Source organism: Condylura cristata, unplaced genomic scaffold, assembly GCF_000260355.1.
Source record: "Condylura cristata isolate star-nosed mole 26May11 unplaced genomic scaffold, ConCri1.0 scaffold00033, whole genome shotgun sequence".
In the NCBI taxonomy this organism is placed as follows: domain Eukaryota; kingdom Metazoa; phylum Chordata; class Mammalia; order Eulipotyphla; family Talpidae; genus Condylura; species Condylura cristata.
Genome location: NW_004567134.1, coordinates 10,444,412 through 10,465,536, shown reverse-complemented (window position 1 = coordinate 10,465,536; position 21,125 = coordinate 10,444,412). Strand labels below are relative to the sequence as shown.

General features: G+C 45.1%; 1 protein-coding gene across 1 annotated transcript in view; it reads left to right on the top strand.

The window, feature by feature from the left end:
• The first annotated feature begins 5,459 nt into the window (after positions 1–5,459).
• MRPL3 (mitochondrial ribosomal protein L3) overlaps positions 5,460–21,125 on the top strand; it is a 29,794-nt gene continuing 14,128 nt past the window's right edge. The window contains exons 1-6 of the mRNA XM_004692310.2: positions 5,460–5,690; positions 6,677–6,861; positions 7,737–7,828; positions 8,897–8,995; positions 16,146–16,245; positions 18,169–18,229. Of these exons, the coding sequence (XP_004692367.1) occupies positions 5,599–5,690; positions 6,677–6,861; positions 7,737–7,828; positions 8,897–8,995; positions 16,146–16,245; positions 18,169–18,229 (629 nt within the window). The 5' untranslated portion in view covers positions 5,460–5,598. The remainder of the gene's footprint in view (positions 5,691–6,676; positions 6,862–7,736; positions 7,829–8,896; positions 8,996–16,145; positions 16,246–18,168; positions 18,230–21,125) is intronic.

The window sequence follows — 21,125 nt, the reverse complement described above, 5'->3', positions numbered from 1 at the left end:
GGCCTGAGTGGGCCAAATTCTCCAAGCCGGAGGCTCAGGACAAGGCTCTCCTTTGATGTGGCAGCTCTAAGAGTGAGGCCCTGTGTGCTGGCAGAACCTGCCTTCCTCTGGGGATGAGGCCAGAACAGAGGAAACAGGACTGAGGGAAGACTGGAACAAAAGAACAAGAGCACCTTGACAACCTCAGCTCTGGACCCTCCCTTGCCTGAAGGTAAATCTGAAGAATTTCCAGCCACCAAAGCCCATAACTCCTGTCATAACTCCAGCTAACAGAAGGTTAACTTCTGTTGCAAGCTGCTGAAGACTTCTAAGACAGCTGGGCCTTGGGCTGAGAGGAAGGTGGCAGTGCAGGGGGAGAGACAGAGGGTGCCGTCACCCTTCCTCCTCTCCCCCCACCAGCCACGAAGGGGACCCAGCCCCCTACTTCCTTGTGACCCCTGAATCCATTCGGGATGAGAAGTATCTAAATGAATATGCTGTTGTTCCTCAATCAATACTTTATGCTAAGGCCTGGAGAGTGGTTTCACCTGCTGGCCCTGTAGCTGCAGCACAGAGGGCAGATGGAGGTGACAGTAGGAACACACAGGGCACTTGGGCACTTGTGGGAAGAAGCCAGGATGCTGCCCAGTCACTGACCTTCACTTGGCTTCCTGACGTGAGGTGGGAAAGAAACAGATGAGATACCAATAGTTGGTTCCCAGCTTGGAGAAAAGCCCTCCAGGGCTGCTGCCGTGAAAGCAAAAGGAGAGGCCCCCTCACCTCTACCTCAGTGAAACCCACGGAGATGCTTCTTGACTACACAGCTCCTCCTTTTACCATTTCCCTCGGAGGCTATTATATGGTGGCATTTTTTCTGATACATTTTTTTCTTTCAGGGCTTGGGATAAGCGAACTCAGAAGTGTACATAAGAGTCTGTTCCGTTGCTGGAAGCCAGAGGGGAATTGTGGTTAAAGAGCTCTAACTTTGATGGAAGTCTGAGGGGAAAGCTGAGGGAAATGTGAAGGAGAATGGCTTTCATCCTACAGGCTGTACTCTCCCTGGGAAGGGCCCAGGAGATCATCCATTACTACCAGCTCCTTTCTGCTGCACTGGGGCTCAGAGGGGGAACGTGCCCAGTGCAGGTGACAGAGTTAGTTTCCCAAAGAACTGTACCCTGTTTTGCTGCCTGACCGAGTCCCAAAGTCCCCGAACTCCCACGTGTAGAGGGACTTGCCCACTCGGAGTGACATTTTACACTCAGACACTTTCAATCTAGTTGATATTTCACTTTAAAGAGCATTTTCCTCCTTTCCTGCTGGCCGTCATCTAAACAAGCAGAAAATGTATAAATAACTTCAGCTTTCCATCATTCAAAACAGCAAACCAGTGGTTCTGCATCCTGTGGCATCGGAAAAATAGAGCAGGATTTAGGAGACCTTGTTTCTACACCAGGCTGGCCCAGATGAAAGGATTATAGGGATATTTACCAGATACAGGGTCTTGGACAATTCTTCTCATCTCTGGGAACACAGCTTTCCTCCTAGATTGCCGTGGGGATGGAACGAACTAATATTTGCAAGCATTTAGCATTATGCTCGACACTCCATAAATGGCCCTGCGTTTGACGTTGCAATTTATTATGAGCTTTTTCATTACACCTGTCACTACTGCTTCCACAGGGCAGCAGCTACTGTTTTGGAGAACACACACTCTCACAGACAAATTACCATTCCCGTCACGATTGACTGACTTATAGGAGACTGTTTTCCTTTAAAGCAAAATGTGCAGACTCATACTTGCCATTCCCTTCAATGTTCCTAACTAGAAGTTGTGGAACCCTAGGAGATACAAGGAAGAGAAGGGGATGGGCTTAGCATCCTAGCCCTTATCCAGAGAGGCGCCCTTATCCCCTGCTGGTGGGGAAGATGATGGTGGTGATGGTGCTAGCAGAGGTGATGGTGATGGAGGTGGAGGTGATGGTGGTGGAGGTGATGATGGTGGGTGGTGGTGGAGGTGATGGTAGTGATGATGGTTGGTGGTGGTGGTGGTGGTGATGGTAGTGGAAGTGATGGTGTGGTGGTGATGGTGGTGGAGGTGATGGTGGTAGGTGGTGGTTGAGGTGATGGTAGTGATGGTGATGGTGGTGGTGGTAATAGTGGAGGTGGTGATGATGGTGGTGATAATGTTTTTAAACAAAAACATACTCGAGTGTATGTTATACAGTTGTAGTATTAAAAGGAGGTCAACAGACATGAAGATAAAAGACACGAGAGGCCAAAAGAGTGACCAAGACGCCTCCTAACATCTTAATAGGAAAATTATGTGATTGTATCATGCAGAAAATGTGAACAAGAAAATTAGAAAGGGATGAATTGACATTTTTCATAAGTTTTGCTATCTAACAAATTGCATATAAACACATATAGTATGACATCATAATATTTGATAAAAGTAGTCAGCATTTTTGGGTTCTTTACACCAAGTACTGTGTTAAGCACTTTTTATGAATCATTTCATTGAACCTATGCTATTGCCTTGTGGAGGAAGGAGGATTTTTAAAAAGAGTTACAGGTGAAGAAACTCAGAGAAATGAAAGGATTTACCCAGGTGCATGGAATAGGAGAATAACAGAATCTGAGCCCAGACCTCCCCAATTCTGGAAGAGAGAGCTCCCAGCCACCCTTTAAATGAATCAAGTCCAAGGCCCCTCCTGAGAAGATGGAGGTGGCGGAGAAGGAGCACATCTAACGGTAAGGCAACCCTTCACTTTCTGTTAGGCATTTGGTAACCCAAGTTCACACCCTGTCTGGCTGGCCTGTGGGCCCATCCCTGTGCTGGTAACTGCTCTCTCCACATCTCACATCGCATTTCTACATCATATTTTTGTTGTCATTAAGACATTTCACACACCATCATGATCGCGTTGTCAACACGCGTACCTCTATGGTTTTCAGGGTATTCACAAAGTTGTGTAACTAGCACCACTAAAATGTCCACGTAGTTCTGGATCCCTTATGATAAATACAGGATTTCTGGGAGAGCTTAGAGATCTAATTTTCATGCCTTTAAAGAGTTTGTAAGAAGATGTGATTTACAAACCTGAGGATCCTCGCTACTTAGTTAATGAGAATGTCACACAAGAACATACACATAGCTGGTGAGTGCTAAGTGGAGACAGCCAGACTGGGAATATGAGGGAGTCCTCATGGAGGAGAAAGGCGTAAGGCTGGCTTTGAGTGATGGAGCTGATCATCACCCAAGAGCTAGAGCTGAGATGAGGGCCAGGAGGATGCCAGATGCAAGGGGCTCTCAGGCTAAGTGGCCAAGCCCTTACCTGTTGCCAAGACTAATGATTTGCCCTACCAAGAGACTCACTGGGATTTCAATAATAGAAAAGAGGAGATGAAGCCCAGTGATCTCAGCCAGAGATCACCTGGTTTATTTGAAGGTAATTTCTATGACCGGGACCAGAGGCTTCTCTCAGAACTCAGGTGTGATACTCATTGGTTTCAGCAGGATGTGCACTCCAGGGAGTGAGAACAGCCTTTGGCTTTGGCTGGAAATTCCTGCTTTAAAAAGCCATTCTGTTCCATTTTGAAATAAAGTGGGAGTGAAAGACATGCCCCATGATGCTTCATGGTTAGTAAAACTGCAAAGGCATTTCTGCCTGGGCATAAAAGATTATTTTAAGCATCATCTCCCAGGTTCCTCAGTTACTAAGGGAATCCTGTCTCAGCTCAGCTGCCTCGCGCAAGCAAGCAAGTTGCCATGACGATCCTTCCTGTGAGGCCTGGTTGGTGTCTAAACACCACTGTAGGAGGGACCACAGGCTCTGCATGCTCCTGCCTGTGCCCGTGCCCATGACGGTGACCGGAGCAGCTTCGCCCTCCCCTCCCTGCCCTTTGAAGTCTGCCACGGGACACGCGTCTGCTGCCGTCCTCGCCACTAGGGGGCACTAGCACAGTGGACTCGCGCGCAGGGTGGTGGCTCATCCCCCAGGATAGCTTGTCTCTCGATCCTAGCATGTGCTTGCTGTTCATATTCGGTCATGTTCAGTCTTCTTGGGCATTCCTTCCTTCACGTCTCTCTGAACAGAAGCAGCACTAGGTATTTACCCAGAAGCTGCACTGTGGAGCATAAGAAAAAACTAGAATTATTTTTGTTTGCCTCCCTGTAAACCAGCCGGCCATAATCAAGCTGATTAGCTCCTTCTGAGTGATTTCTGCTTCCTCACCAACATCGCCCATAGTCTCATTTTTCTTTTCTGTTGCCTGCAGAAGAAAATTATTGAAATGCCTAATTGCAGGATGCCTAATTGCTGAACTGTCGTTATCTCTTGACAACTTCCCTTCTAAAACAATCCCATTTCCCATTTCACTTTAAAACTCCCCAGCATCAATTCCAATCATAACAAGGCCCTCAATGCAGAGAGACATTCTCGAGTGTATGCTCTGTTGCTGCAGCAAGCTAATCAAACTTAACTTTAAGTTCAGGTAATTCATTGCCTGTTTACTCAGCATTTCAACAAAAATGGAATGGCCAAACTTAAATTTCCAAATTCCTACAAGCAACCCACTTGAAAATAAAGAAATGGACTTGGAGTAATGGGACGAATGTCCAAGGTACACACATGGTAATTCGATTGTGTCTGAAACCCGGGACAAGGTTTTTGTTTGTAAGGAAGGTGGGTTAGTTATTTTGCTCCAACCTGTCACCCTAAAGTTAGTGACTGAAAATAAAAGCAATCATTGATTCTCTGGCAATGTTCAAGGAAACCACGAGCTTCTTGACCGAGTGTTCAGCCTCAACGTACATTTTACCAGTTGCAGTCACCTGAAGGATCTCGGGGGCTGGTGGGTTCCCTCCCTGGTGGCTGGAAAACTGTCTTGTCTTCATAGCAGCTCCTCTACAGAGCCGTGAGAGGGTCTGCAAGATGTGAACACTGGTTTTCCCCAGAGGGGACAGCCAGAGCCCCTGGTGGTGTACCAATACATTTTGGGTTCGGCTCTAGAAGCCACAGATACTCTCCTTGGCCCTCAGTGTCAGCTCTGCACGACTGCCAGATGTACTCTTATTAACCAGCACCAAAACTGAGTCTGAGTTCCATCACTTATGACATAAAAATAACTTCCCTTTGAGGATTATAACTTCCTTTTTAAGGATTACTTTGAACATTAACCTCTGTAAGACTGTCAAGAACTGCTTAATACAATGAGCTCTCACAGTGGGCATTATTTGGGAGTGGTTTCGCTTCCTTGGGAAACCTGTCCCTAGTTCTTCCCAGTCTCCTAAAATCTAAACCCCTAACAGCCGCCTTGTCCAACAACTGGCAAGAATAGGCTCCGCCCTTCCCATCCATCCGGACCCTAAGCCGAGCTAGGGCTTTTTCGGAGGCGGAACTCTAGTTCAGGGTGGGTTGTGATCCCAGTACCCGGAGCGCATAGCGCATGGACCGGAAGTGGCTCCAGTGGTTATCTTTCCGTCCCGGGGGGCAAAGGCGGCCTGCTGGTGGGGACCTGGGGCCCCTGTGGTGGACCCGAGACGGCAGCGTGGGGACGCCCTGAAAGCAGAGCGGCGGGGCGGCCGGAGGTGTAGGGCCCACCGCTCCCGGCCACGTCATGGCCGGTTGGAGGCTGCTGGCTCGGGCCGGCGCCCAGGTGCGGAGCCGCGGAGCGGGCGGCCTGGGTGCTGCCGGGGTTCTGGGCCACAGGTGGGTGCGCGCCTGAGAGCGGTGTAGGAGGGGGGTGGGAGGGTCCCTGGAAACGGCGCCCTTGAGCTGTGTCGTGGCCCGGCGAGGAGGGGTCAGCCTGGGCTGAGGGGAAGGACCCTCTGTTCAGATCCAGGGACCCAAGCTTAAGGAGCGATACTCAAAGGACGTGCCCTTTAAAGGGTTGAACGAGTTTGTTTGCTTTTAACGCTGATGAGCCAGAACTGATCGCGAGCATTAGCAGCAACCGATAGTATTTGCCTAATAATGAGCGCTTACTGCATACTGAATATCTAAGGTAAAGCAAGCGCCTCAGCTCGTGAAGCATGAGCCAACTGTCGTCCTCCCTATGAATACTATCACTGCTCCGTTGTGCTCGGTTGTGCAGGTAGAGCGGGAGCTTAGAGAGAAGTAACTTGCTTACGGTCACTCAACAAATAAGTGCAAAATAGGGTCTGTCAAAGGGGGACTAGACTACAGAAAACTTTACTACTTTCTGCCTCTCTGCCTCTGTGTGCAAGAATTACACACCACCTTCTTAGCCTTGCTCTCCCATCGTCTTTTTTGGGTATGTTCAAGTAGTCAAGTCTTGTTTTTTAAGGATCCTTTAAATATGGACCTCCAGTTTCCGCATCATTTGGAGCCGAGTTTGCAGGCATGAGGTCGCTGCTCTGAGATTGGCGTTCCACATTCTGCTGCTTCTGCTGGATATAAAAGCTACTGAATTCGGGTTCAGATGGGTCAGTGGCTTCTCTTGTGTCTAGACAGGACTACTTGGAAATCTTTTTATCCTACAGATGAAGAATTTTACTACAGGGTAAATAACGGTTAAAATGCAGCCCCTTGTTATTGCGATTGGCAGGGAGAAATTTTGCAAATTCCAAACCCTTTCCTAAGGCCTAATTACACTTTCCAGCACCCCTGAGTTCCCCTTCACCAAGTGTGGACCTTTTGAATGATGCATGGTTTTCTGATTTTTACTTTTGCAGAACAGACATCTGGCTTTTGGCTAGAAGTTTCCATGGCAAGAGTGGTACTTGGTGGGATGAGCATCTTTCTGAAGAGAATGTCCCGTTTGTTAAGCAGCTGGCCTCTGATGAAAATAAAGCCCAATTAGCAAGTAAACTGTGTCCTTTGAAAGATGAACCGTGGCCTATGCATCCTTGGGAACCAGGTGGTTATTTTCTGCTTGATGAGTTCTCATCCGCTCATTACTGTGTAGCTGGCAAACTCAACAGTCATGCAACCGAGAAATTTATCATCTCTCAGATTTATTTTTCATGTTTAAAGTGGGTCGGTGTTGTTGTGTTTGGTTTTCAACTTCCAGCATTCTGGTTTAGTGTTAGTGAATGTCTGGAATTATTTTGCATACGTTTTCATTCAGACAGAAAAGAGGGGGGTGCAAAGTTGGGAGCGAAACTGTCGTGTGCCACACAGGTGTTTGCAATTGGGATGTTATCTAGCACTCCAGGTTGCCAGCACAAACCAGAATCAGCTCTTTGTGCCAAGAGTGCTAAACCCAGGTGTGGCCAGACTGAGGCAAACAAGCCCTTCCCTGTTGAGAGCGGGGTCTCTGGTTGGGGTTTATTATGACAGTTGCAGCAAAGCCAAGTGTCGTGATGGAGACGGACCCGTTTCGGCAGCAGGCCCACTTGTGCCTCTAACGCCACCCGACCTCTAAGGTTTTGAGTGGTAGATGTTCTCTCGTTAATGAGGCTGGGTAGGATTGGGTTCTAGGGAAGCAAAGCGTAATGGTGGTAGTAATAGAGGTCTGCTGCTTCTCTACTACTACCATATTTTAAAGCCAGAATTTGCTAGTTTACCTGTTGTATTTTATACACTTAAATTTGATTTTAACAAAAATGTATTGAGTACCAATATATTTTGCCAGACATGGTTGAAGACATTTAGCTCTGTTAGACAGTTGAGTTTTACTCTCCAAATACATTAGCAGCCAGATTGTCTGCTCCTCATTGAAACCACAATTTAGGAAAGATTGTTACATCATTGGCAAATCTTGAAACAGTTTACACTGTTTTTAATTGCCAGGTTCCTCTAGAGTAGGCCTTATTGCGCTAAAGCTGGGAATGATGCCTTTATGGACCAAAGATGGTAACAAGCATGCGGTCACATTACTTCAGGTAAGAAACAAAAGGGGTAGTGACTTGGGTGTGTGCTGAGATCTGTTTGTGCTAACCTGAATGATGGCGCATTGTTTGTGTCCTGAAACGTCACTGTGGACAGGGTGATGCTGAGCAGAGACTTAAAGAAGTTGACTTCTGTTGGCCTCAGTGAATGCTCTCAGTCTGCCTGAGTGGCCCCTTTCTTGATACTGGCTTTGAGTAGCCGGCACAGTGGATAAAAACAGACTAACTGGTCTCAATAGTCTGCTAGTTTAGTTCCTAATCAGTGGTTGAAGGGAATATCAGAATCAGCTGGAGGGCTTATAATAAAGTAGAGATTCGGGTTTCCTGGGGTTCCACTGAGTTATGAGACTGCATTTTTAAGTTCCCAAGAGATGTGATGCTTCCTGTCTCAGGGCCACATTCAGAACCACTGCTCTTAGGAAATGAAAATGTGTGTTGGCACAGGGGGCCATGCGGGGACAGGTTAGGAAGTGTGGAGAAGCTTTGAGGATTCTACTTGACATGTGTAGTGGGAACATGTATGTTCTTTGTAAGTACTAATTTTGTTGTAGCTTTATGTTTTACATACTTTTCAGCGTGTGTTATCTGTATGTTCTATATGTGTATTTAACATTTTTTTGTTTTTTTAGTATTTTATGCATTCAAGAGCTGGTGTATTAGGCCAGAGGTGGGGAGGCAAGAGGAGGGGGTGCGAGAAGATTCACCAGAGACAGTGGGGAGCAGATCAGGCAGATGTACTGAAATACACTGCCGAGGGGACCAATGGGCGAGACGGGAAAGGTCGTCTGTGCTAGGGAGGGGGGTCACCTCCCGGGCCGGGGATCCAACTCGTGCTGTAGATAATTTCATAATGCTGAGACTTAACCCCTTGTGCCACCAGAGGACTGTATATTTGACTTTTTTTAAAAAAAGGTTATTTCTGTATTTTAAGATTGTGGTTGATGTTAAAGAGATAAGTAACTTTAAAGACTTCTAATTGTCCTAGGACCTCAATGTGGTTGATATGTAATGTTCAGTGTAGTTCGAGCTATATGTTTAAGGTTTTTTTGTTTACTTTTTTAGGTGCAAGACTGTCATGTCCTGAAATATACTCCAAAGGAAAACTGTGGTGGGAAAATGGCAACTCTCACTGTCGGAGGCAAAACTGTATCACGTTTCCATGTAAGGCTGTATTTTCACTTCTAGAATAGTGTGTTTCTTTATTTTCAAATCCAAATTCTTTGTTTTGAAGCTATTTTATAGTTATAAACTGGATTTTGTCTGTGAAATGAGTTGTGGATATGGGGGGATGTCTTGTCTTAACAGTTAGCCATGGGCATGTGAAGATTAATTTTGTATCTTCTAGAATGAACTTTAGGTACTTGGGAGACTGTATGTGAACCCACATGAATTTTTTTTTTAAAGCATGTCTTCCCAAGTAGAATACTAATAGAATGCTGAGTTTGTAGTTTCTTTTAAAAAGTGTGTGCAATTAGTGTGCTCTTTGGATCACTAAAAGCAAGGAATACCTGTCTAAAAAGGTGATGGTCTTCACGAATGGGTAATGAAACATCTTTGAATTAAGACATATTGCTTATCTCTGAGATAAACATTTGACCATTGTAAATTGCTTACAGCTTAGGGGACAGCTGCCCTAAGTGTCCCCTGCTTCCCGGTCATGGCTAACTTTTATTGAGCATTATGTGCTAGGCATGAAATGTTAACCTTGATTTATTTGTTAACCCATGCAGCCTCTTCAGCCTGTGAGGCGCAGAGGTTAAGTAACTGTCTCAGTCTTGGGGCCACCCCTAGTAAAAGGTATAATAACAGTCAGGCTCCAGAGCCTTTCTTAACACTATGTTGTTATCAACCCTCTAAAACTTGGAGGGAAAGAAGGTGCACCGATAAAAGCCAGCATCCTGGTACAGTTATGTAAATGCAACAAGCACAGAATGGGAGACTGCCAGTTCTGTGTGAGCAAATCTGAGACTTCACAGGGAGGCGAGGAAGGAGAATGGGTATCGGAGTTGAGCCGAAGGGCGTGTTCTCAGCGGCAGAGATGGCAAAAGAGTGTGTGCTTGGACAGAAAACTGGCGCGTCAGGGTCTGTCGTGAGTAGAATGCTGGAGTTTACGCTCCGTGGACTCTGAGGAGCTTTCTGAGTTCTTTAGCTAGGGCACTAACTCGATTGGTTGTCATCTTGGTTAACTAAATGAGAAGACTCTGGACGCAAGGAGGCATTAAGAAGGTTAAGCACTGGGGAGAGTGAAGAAAGCCTTTCAATGAGGGCAGGTGCATTGGGCTTGAAGGGCCAGAGTTGCAAAGGTCCATGCAAGGATGTGTGAAAGGGCACGGGCAGGTCAGTGCCACGATGTAGCCTAGAGGAAACAGGGGAGGGAAGCTGTACACTGAGGTGTTCTCAGAAAATCTAGGTGGAGTTGCCCTGTCTGTTGTGGGGTAGATTGGCCAGCAGTTGGGATGCACGTGGCTGATGGAACTGACAGTGGCCGCAACCGGAAGCGTCGTGTGGTTAGCAGGAAAGAGGCTATTTAAGGCCGTTTTGCAAGATTTAGACTAGCTATTTCTGCCTCTTACATCATAATATCCATTCATTTGTCATTAAAGCTTTAAAAAGAGTATCTTCCCTGCTGTTAATAATTGCCACTTCATTGAGTAAGTTCTGAGTTAGGTGATTCCATAGTAATCAAAAGCACATGAGGTTTTTTTGATTTTTTTTTATGTCAAATACTTGATTTTTTAAAAATATGAAATATGTGCTGGCCTTTTTGTGAACAGTTCTTTGGATTTGGGAGATACCACTGTTTTCCATTTGGCTGTTCTGTGCTTTGTTCCAACCAGAACCATCTTTATTTTTACTACCAATGTTGTAAGTATGTGGCTTTCCAGCCTCTAACCCAGGCATCAGATTGGAACAGCCCGCCCTGCTTCGCTAGCTCTGTGAACATTGCTTCCTCAGAGTTGGTGAGAAAACAAGCAGACGCGGGGTCCAAGAGCTGAGTCTAACCATGGCTTCTCATTGGCTCCCATCATGGCTCGCTTTTGAAGCTTCATTGTTACTTACAAAACAGGAGCTTGGACTTGGTCGCCTCTAACTTCTCTCCTGATTCTAAAAGTCTCAATGATTCTCTGATACATTAATTCTCAAGAAAACACAAAAATTCCGCCCAAGGTCTATTTGGCAGCTGATTTATTTAGTGATGAAGGTATCTTAGATAAAATGTTATTGACATCATACTGCTATTAAAATACTGTAACAGTGACAGTTTAGCCCTTCATGCTTGAGACGCACCTACAGATTTGAGTTCACTCTCCTGAGTAATGCGCAGCACGGCAAGGTGGGTAGGGGGCAGGGCTCTGATGCCGGGTGGACTTTGACCACAGAAGTTACATAAACAGTCATAACTACTCATTTCTCTAGTATTGGAAGTGCTACAAGGACCCTGTTTACTCTTTAAGTCCAGAGGACATTTATTGCAACATTAAGGGAAAAAGCTTTGCGGTTGGTTCACCTTTGTTCAGAATGAGATATGAAAGGGAAGTGTTAAAACTCTCTAGAAGGAAAACATTTTGGTCCAGAAAGGAAAAGATTTTTGGAATTAAAAGTATACAGACTTCTCTTGGATGCTGTTAGCCCTCAGGGAAATGACAAGTAGATAAACTATAGAGGGCTTAAAAAAAAATTCCAAGACTACCACATAGTTAAGATACTAAAATATACATTGAACTGACAGGTTTAATTTAAAACAAAATTAGACCTCCAAGAAACTAGGCTGCTTTGCTTTTGCTTTATTTGTACTATAATACAAATAAAAACTGATGTGGTACATAGTTTTTGAATGCCAAGCCAAGTGCCCTAGAAGTTAATTTAAATCAGTTCGTCTTAGAAACAGAGAAGCATTTCATTGTGTGAGGGGAATTGCAGACATCTTTGAGGGAGGAAAGAGCAGCCTGTGGGTGGGAGGTGCCCAGGTGTGACCCTCCCATCAGGCTTCTAACTTGCTTGAAATCATTTGAAGTTTTTAAAAAACACCTGTTACATTGCTGCTGGTTTCAACACAGCATTTGGCTCTGCTAATGGCTGACACCTAGTTTTATGTTTTTCAAAAACAAAGATGCAAAGCATTTTGATTTTAGTGAAAGTGGTTACTTTTGTTCTTTTTATGTCTTAGTATATAATAATTCAGGTCAAGATGTCAATCTTGTCTATATTACTAAGGTAAGATTATTTTTTCAGAAGCCTCGAGCATACGTAAAAACTGACTCTGGTAAAATAATGCTGTGTAAATTACCAAGTGGACCACGTGCATGTCAAAAACAACATTGAAGTGTGTTCTAAAATTTAATTAACCTGAATGGATAATTCAAGAAAATAATTTCAAGAAACCATATTTTGAAAGGAAGTGTACAGTGTTTGCTTCTGTTGTGGAAGAATTCAGTGTAACTGAGCGAGCAAAGCAGGGCTCTGGTGAGAGTAGTGTTTGGCATTAGCCTTTGATTTCCTCTTGAGGGAAGGGAACACCTGGGTGATGCCTGGATTGTGTGGTCGCTCCGAAGGCAGGGATAGCTTCTGGAGGGAACTCCGGGGTACAGGACAGTTGTCCATGGATGTCCAAGGCAGAGCTGCCCAGCATCTGTTTTGTGATCTTCAGGAGGCCTCAGGGTCATTCTTTGGGTGGGGAAGGAGGGCGAAGTTCCAGACTTCAGGCCAGAGCCACCCAGTTTCACACTTACTGCAGGCAGGCCTCTAGGTCAGTTAAAGAGGAGCATTAACCGCTCACTTTTTAAAAAATCACTAACTACCTGACTTACTGCACATTCAGTCACTACACAGACCATCTGGCTGTGCAGGTGGACGATTGGAATTTGGGGGAAAAGTACTTTGTTATAAGAGGACATTAGTGTCCTCTTAAGTTCATTAGGATGTTTTAGTTGCTTTTTTCTGTTAACAAATGACTATTTGGCTTAGGGGTCAGAGTTGTTTTTTGCAAATGTGCTCATCCTCAGTGTAAGTTGCAGTGTTTATTTTAGGCCTACAGATCTTAGTAACAGAGGCCGTGCTCTGTTGGGCTGCAGACACTGCAGTGTGTGTGCTGAGAAGTGATGCAGCAGTGGCCAGAGTAGAAAGAAGGGTGACTTGGAGGACACACCAGGACTCTGTACCCAGACTCCATTGCCTGTCTTTTCACCCTTCATTCAGCTCACTCTTGCAGTGTCTGTTTGCCACTGTGATTAAAGTTGGAGACACAAGAGAATGAAGCAACTTCCACTGGCTGGGTCATCAAAAGCCTGAAAGTCAGGTAGCTATGTATGTGGTGTGGCCGATGGCTGGGGTGCAGGCAGGGCCTAGGGATGACATCGACAGGAGCTGTCTGCTCTGGTGAGACAGCTGGACAGCAGATGCCACTGTCACTGGGACTAGACACCTGTTGAACAGATTTTTTTTTAAAGATTTATTTATTTGTGCATACAGAACTGGGGCACAGGCCAGAAGCTCAGGGGCGGTGAGAGGCTTCACCAGAGACAGAGTGGGGAGCAGAACAGACAGATCGACACTGCTGAGGGGAGCAGCGGGCGGGTCAGGAGAGGTCTGCCACGCCATGTGGTCACCTCCGGGGCAGGCGGGACTCGAACTCATGTGGAAGTGGCTTTAGATTCTCAGTGCTGTGCTTTAACCCGCTGCGCCACCAGGGAGGGCCCTGAACAGATTTTTTTTAATAAGTTTATTTTTACATCATTTTGTACTTTTTTTTTTTTTATCTCAATTGTAATCCCCGTGGGTTTCCCATCACCAAGTTGTTGAACAGATTTTTAATGAGTGGTACAGGGGGAGGAAGAGATTGGCCCAGGCAGGTGGGTAAGGACGCATACATAGTACATTGTCTCTCAGGGCTTTCAGGTGCTTCATTACGATTGGAGGGCAGTTGAGGGAGCAGGAACAACAGGAAGCGAGACACACCTCTGTTGGCTGTATTCTGTTGGAATGAGGCGTATAAGCCAGAGGCTCAGGGGCAGTGAGAAGATTCACTATAGACAGAGTGGGGAGCAGAACAGGCTGACAGATGAAGCACACTGCTGAGGGGAGCAGCGGGTGGGTTAGGAGAAGTCTGCCACTCCGTGTGGGTCACCTCCAGGGCGGGGATCGAACTCATACTGAAATGTGCCACCAGGAAGGGCCCGGAATGAGACATTTTTAACAGTTAAAAAATAAGGTTCCAGTGTTTTCTATTCAAGGATACTTTTCAAAAGAGATTTACAATAGTGAGAGTGAGGTGTTGGGGGTATAAAGGTGCAGGAGAAAGCAGACAGCAGGACCCCCGACAGGGGGTGTAGCAGTAGCAAACTAAAGTCGCTGCTCCTGGGTGTGAGACAGAAACTGTTTCATTGATGATTAAACAATACAGATGTATCTGTAGCAGCAGGTGGAAGTGCTGTGAGAAGTAATAAAGTAACTGGAGGGATTACAAGGTGTCAGGTCCGCTGTTTTAGATGAAATGATGAGGAAGGTAGGCTGAAGTTGGCAAGAGCAAGTCACGCAGGAATCTGAGGGGGGTCATTCTAAGCGGGGTGGGGGCAGACAGGATAGCAGAGGAACTGAGGCAGGGTTGGGTGTGTTCTTGGAGCTGTGAGGACTGCATTGTACCTGAAGCAGCGTGAGCCAGCACAAGTGGCAGATGAGGGGAGATTGAAAAAGAACCTCGTAAACGATGATAAGGACTTAGGACTTGATTCTGCACGAGCTGGAATCGCAGAGACGTGTGCTCTGAAAGGGTGGCACCAGCCTGAAAGTGGAGCGCAGGCTCGGGCCCAGGGGCAGCTCCGTGCCCAGGGAGCAGCTTTTCAGGTCACCTGGGCAAAAGGTGGTGGTTTGGGCTGGGGAGGAGAAGTGGTGGTATGGGCTGGATTTTAAAAGTCTGTCAAGTACTGTTGATGGGTGAGGTGTGAGGAAGAGAGGAGTCAAGGGTGACCTCAAGGTTTTTGGTCCAAACAGCAGAAGTTTGGAGTTAACACCTGTTGAGATTTGGAAAAGCAGGAGAGCAAGCCTGTGGAGTGTTGTTCAGTGGAGGCACTAAACTTGAATTGCTGTGAGATGACAAAGTGGGGTATTGATTTGGCAGTTGGTCATAGGAATTTTTAATTGAAGAGTAGAATTTAGTGTTGACATTAGAAATGGAAGGTCACTAGCATGCGCAAACAGAGTAGTGAGTTGTCGCATGTGCCGAGCTTTGCTGATAGAGCCAGTGAAAGAAACATTGATTATTTCACCACGTGTCGTTCACTTTTTTTTGTAGTATTAGGGACTGAAAGCACCTGATGTTGACTACAAGAACAGGACCGGGAAAAGTAAACTCAGAAGGTCATACAAGGAAATTTGCGGTAGGGGCGTGAGAAAGATTAGCTAAAGGAGACTGATCAAGGCGAAGTTTTGCCCTAGTGATTTTTGACGTCTTTGCATCTGGCATGAAGCTTCCAGTAGGAAAGGGGACTGTTGATTCAGAAGATGGTGGGCACAGTTTCAGTCTGCCTAGACTTGGAGGTGGATGGCAGCTGTGGTGAGGGATTTGATTTGGCAATGTGGGGACAGCTCATGGCAAGCCCCAGCCGGTTTCTCGTCACAATCCATGGAGTGCCTTAAGGATGCACTCCGGGGCACCCCCGTGGACCAGGGGAGTTGCGGCTCCGGAAGAGGCCCTCAGCCTTGGCGTCTCGTAAAAGCGCTGCCTGTGCTTCTCATGCAGCCTGAGTGGGACGAGAGGACGATGGGAGGTGAGGACCAGTGCACACAATTGGCTTGATTTGGTGACACGAACACGGGCAGTGCTTTTGATTAGTCTGTTTTCTGCAATGAGCACTGTGATCAGCTAAACATTTGGAGAAGGGACATTGCTGGAGGTTTTAAAAAAGGATGTGTTGCCTTGGAGAGTGTGAAAGTGACCGTGTAGGTTGGGACTCATTTTCAAATGTGTGACCAAATTAATTGCAAATAAGTTTCAGCTGCTTAGAAGATGGGGCGTAGAGTCGACAGACTTGCACAGGATTGGGGTTCTCAGTACATGCAGTCTCTAGTCTGAATTCAGATATGAGTACAGTGGTGTTTGTCCTGCAAAACGGAAATCTTCCCCCGTGTGCTCTGTATGGATTGTGCACGTGTTTGGATCCTAACTGCAGTGGGTTACAGGTAAAATCTTATTTCCCTTAAATGAGGGAAGCAGGGTGCTCTGATTTCTGGAGTGTTAATAACTTGATTTGTATCTCTGTGTACTAAACTCTACCCTTAGTATTCAAAATAGTATTTGTGTGCTGCTTTCCCTCAGAAATCACCATCTATATTGGAATTTTACCAAGAACTTGGATTGCCGCCAAAACAGAAAGTGAAGATCTTCCGTGTAACCGATAATGCTGTGATTAAACCAGGTAATCTGAGGTCGAGGGGAGGAGGGTGGTAAAAATACCCAGATATGTGATTTGTTTAATGTCAGCCCTTTCAATAAAGCTGAATCCAAAATACACTTAAAACACTTACTTTTAAATATAAAAACACATCTGATTTAATCACTGGGGACAAGTGAACCTCTTTCTTTTTTCAGTGGAGCTGTAGAGAACGTTTTGTTTTCCACAAGAGAGGGAGGAGCGCTTGTGTCAATGTACAGAGTTTCACATTTGGAAAAGCCACTCCAAATACACAAACTTTTAAAATGAAATTCACTGGCACGCTATTAGATGAAAAATAGCTTAACTCGCTAAGAAAGAATTTGAGAAACTAGAGCTTGCAGTGGGGGTGATGTAAATATTCTTATTTAAAAATATCAAAATATTTTACCTGACCCATAGAGTATCAAAAAGTAATATTTCACACATGATTATATTGATTTATACAGATTTTGAATTTCAAAGAAGCTCTCAGATCCTTTGAACTTGAGTTCTAACAAAGTGGGCAGTAGAACTTTTAAAGACTTGGTATTTTAATATCTGAATTAAATTTCTTGAAGTGAACTACAGTGCAGTAGACCTTACTGGAGTGGCAGAGTCGGCCTTCATATAGGCTAGAATTAGAAGTATTTTTTTGAAGTGCAGGTTTTGCAACTTTAAGGTTAAAATTAAACAAAGGAGTATAAAGATTAAGTCCACGCTAATTTCTACTGTCATTCAAACCATGTTGAAATTGTTTTTGTGGGTGGAAAATAGTGAATATCAGCAGTTTAAGTCATTCAGACTCATGAAAATTCAGCCATTTTTAATCTGTTTTCTTTAGGTCAGAATGCTTCTCTTCCTGTATAAATCCAGATTGGGTCTCCCTTAGAGGAGACTGTATATGAACTAGAACATTTTGCCCCTGTTTAAAATGAACAAAAATTGAGCTCTTACAGCTCTAAATGTTTGTTAAACAGGTTTATTATTGTTACTTTCAGTTCTATTCTCTGACACTGGTTATTTTATTTAAAGAAATCTCTTGTGTTAATCTTGATTCTTCACTTAGATGGTATATTTCGTGCTGACAAGCCATGTCTTACAATTCTGTGTTTCTGACAGTACAGATTACCTACAGATGTTCATAAATTAATTGCCAAATTAAGTAGTTCTCTTACATATTGATTCCAAATTGTTTAAACAAAAAATGAAGCCCTTTTATTTTGAGAGTCCTTTAAATACTGTTTCCCAAATGTAATTAAAGTAAGATTTTATTTATACACGACTAGCTTTGGGAATGTTCATGTATAAAATCAGAGGTGCCTATGGCAGTGATTCTGTCACCCCAAATATCTGGGCACATGCTGGTGTGACTTTTATTGGAAGCATGACCAGTTCACCAAAAATCTGCTATGTAAACTTCATATGGCTACAATAGTTCCCATAATCACTACCCAACATCAGATGGACCTTGTTCAAATAACTAGAGTTCCTATTTTGGAGTAACTTAATCTCCAGTGGATAAAAATGGTTTCACCTAGCCAACATGTTTTAGTCATTCCCTTGTTTTTATTTTCCTTATATATGATAGGAAAATATCTTAATGCAGTATTTTCTCATTCACCAAAATGACCAGCAGTCATCAAACTCAGACTTGCCCACAAGAATACCGTTGTTATGAAGGCGCCAGCCAGCCATAGTCTGTGGCTTCTCCAGCCCCCAGGGCCTTGTGCGGGGCAGCTGTGCTTCAGCTCTTACAGTGGGAAAGCACATTCGTTGACCAGTTTTATTGTTTAGAGTGGTATAACTGCAGAAGGGAATCCTACCATTTTTGAGATCTGATATTTGAGAAGACATCTTGAATGTAGTATGTTTAGTGAAGCTGTTTCTGGGCTGACAGATTCACTTTTTTTTTTTCTCTTTATAAAGGCACTCCTCTTTATGCTGCTCACTTTCGCCCGGGACAGTACGTGGATGTCACAGCCAAAACGTAAGTTCACCTGATAGGTGCTGTTTTCCTTATCTTTAAAAAAAAGACGAGTGAAAGAAACGCTGTCTTCCAAGTCAGTGCCTACCAGAGAAGTAACCATTATTCCTACTCATCATTCTAATCTCTGATATTACTGACTATTGGTTTTAAAACTGCACTGCATTGGGCCCTCCCTGGTGGCGCAGTGGGTTAAAGCACAGCACTAAGAAGCTAAAGCCACTTCCGCATGACTTCGATCCCCGCCTGCCCCGTAGGTGACTACATGGCGAGGCAGACCTCTCCTGACCCGCCTGCTGCTGCCCTCAGCAGTGTACTTCGTCGATCTGCCTGTTCTGCTCCCCACTCTGTCTCTGGTGAATCCTCTCACTGCCCCTGCACCTCTGGCCTGTACCCCAGTTCTGTATGCACAAATACATAATATCTTTAATTAAAAAAAAAAGAAAAACTGCACTGCATCAGTTGTGTGTCAAGAGTTCACGTCACTCACAGCCTGATGACCGAGACGTGTGATCAGCTGCTGCTGGCGGGCCCTAGAGAGGGTTCCTGCTGCTCAGGGCTCGCCCCTTTCTCTTTTGAAGACAAGAGCAGCATACTGTTGGTGAAATATAAATGAGCAACGCAGAAGGGGTTCTTTTGAGACTATCGTGTAGTTTAGTACTTGACTTTTCTTCAGTTCTGGGAAACCATTAAATTAGAAACAACTTTTTATGCTTTGTGATGGTGTTTGTGCCTAGGGCTCCCCTAGGGTAACTGTTAAAAGTACTTCTGTAGCTGGTAAAAGCCTCTCTGAAGCTCGAGGGCGGATAGTCGCACTCCACCTCTCCAGAAGCATGACTAGATAAATGAGAAATGAGTTGTTTTTTTTTAACCTAAAGGTTTAATTTCTTATAAATCAATACACAGTCGCCACTCTAACAGACATGTTGGCTTGGAGTTCTGTTTAGACGAGGCAGTGGTTCACACCTCTCCATGTCTCAGGTAAACGCATACTGGCTGCCTGCTCGCCAGGACTTGTAGATCTCACAATAATGTTTTCACACGCTGAGATGACCTCACTCTAGAATGATGTAACCAAATGTCTATTTATGTAAAAATTGTTCAGTGTAGGTTATTAGAAGCCACATGACTGAGGCAATATTAAATTCCAAATATCCGCTCTTGTCGATTTTCATGTCATTCTGTCAGTGTATATAAGGGCATGTCTTTATGTGCCTCGGGTTTTCTGTTTGGTCATTTGACAGTGTTCAGCCTGTAGGCCGGGTAAGTCCTGACTAAGAGCCTTTGAAAATGAACAGTAGCCCATAGGTGCCCCGAGATGCCTTTATGATCAGTCACTTATGCCAGAGCAACTTTTTTTATTTTTTTAAAGATTTATTTATTTATGTATACAGAACTGGGGTACCGGCCAGAGGCCCAGAGCAACTTTTATTCAAGGCAATGAGATGAGTTTCCATACACGGTTGGTTGTAGATAATGTCTTCATTTCCACACTGTTGCATCGTTTCAAATAATGGGCCACTCAGCCACTGCCGGATGCCCTCGCCCTGGGCTCTTTAGCAGTAGAGCAGAGCAGGCTGGCAGTAGGGTGTGTCTCCTTGGGGAGAGATTATGAACCCCTCCATTTTTTCCTGCCTGATTGTTGCAGACTCAGTTCCTTACATTGAGATGATGTGTGTTTTGTGTGATATGTTGGGGGAGGTGAAGCAGATGACTTTAATTTTGAGTGATTACATATAATAATCACTACCCCACGCTAATCCTGTTAATTTCCGACAGTTAATAGTGTATGAATTCCATTATACATTTTACAGGGTGTAGTAGGCATTCTGAGAAGCCTGTAAATCAGAGACCTTGTTAGCAGCTGCCTTGAGGCTGGACTGTGGCCTGCCTGGGTGAGCGCTCAGCTCTTCGGAAGTCTTGTGTTCCACGATGCTGTCATCGCAAATGTTGCTTCTGGGTTTTCTTGACTACTTGGAAGTTACCTTTAAACTGTCATCATCTTGTGAATATTAAGTGAATGGGTCAATCTTTTGTTTGTGTTTTAAGTTCACATACGTAGAAAACAGGACTGTGGAGAGCCACTGCACGCCTCAGGCTTGGATAGCTGGTGGGGTCCAGGAGATGTCCAGCCCCAGGGTCCAAGGTGTGGCCAGCTCTGGAGGAGGGAGGGTCTCCCTGTGGGAAGATCCTCTCTGTGGTCCAGGCTGCAGTCCAGCGCTTCATTCTGACAGTGTGACCTGCGGGGAGGCGGGCACAGGTCTTGCTGCCCCCTGGTGTGTCCGGCCATACCTTCCTGTGGCGTCCCGGCCATGCCTTCCTGTGGCGTCCCGGCCATACCTTCCTGTGGCGTCCCGGCCATACCTTCCTGTGGCGTCCCCACCATGCCTTCCTGTGGCGTCCCCGCCATGCCTTCCTGTGGCGTCCCCGCCATGCCTTCCTGTGGCGTCCCCGCCATGCCTTCCTGTGGCGTCCCGGCCATGCCTTCCTGTGGCGTCCCGGCTGACAGGTGTGCTGGTTTTGACTTAAAGTCCCAGTCACTAGGGCTCTGGCAGCTGGTGTGCTTCAAGGGCCTGTACACGCTTGTTTGTCTTAACCACTTGTCCTTGTCGTGTGGAGCTGATTTGAACTCAAGAGCAGCAGCTCAAATTAACGTCCAGTTGAGGTTCTTTGTTTTTCTTGTGCTGTCATAATTATTTTAGTTGTTAAATATCTGCTTTTATTTGTAATGTTTCAAGTTTTTTCCAGCTTTATTTTAACTGGATAAAATATGCTTTAGAAATAACTAAATTTTAAAGCAAAAAGAGTAAGAAAATACCATATTAAGTTAATAGAACCTCTTTACTTCAGAGATTAAATATTCTTTGGGCTTTTTTTTTTTTTTTAAAGATTTATTTAT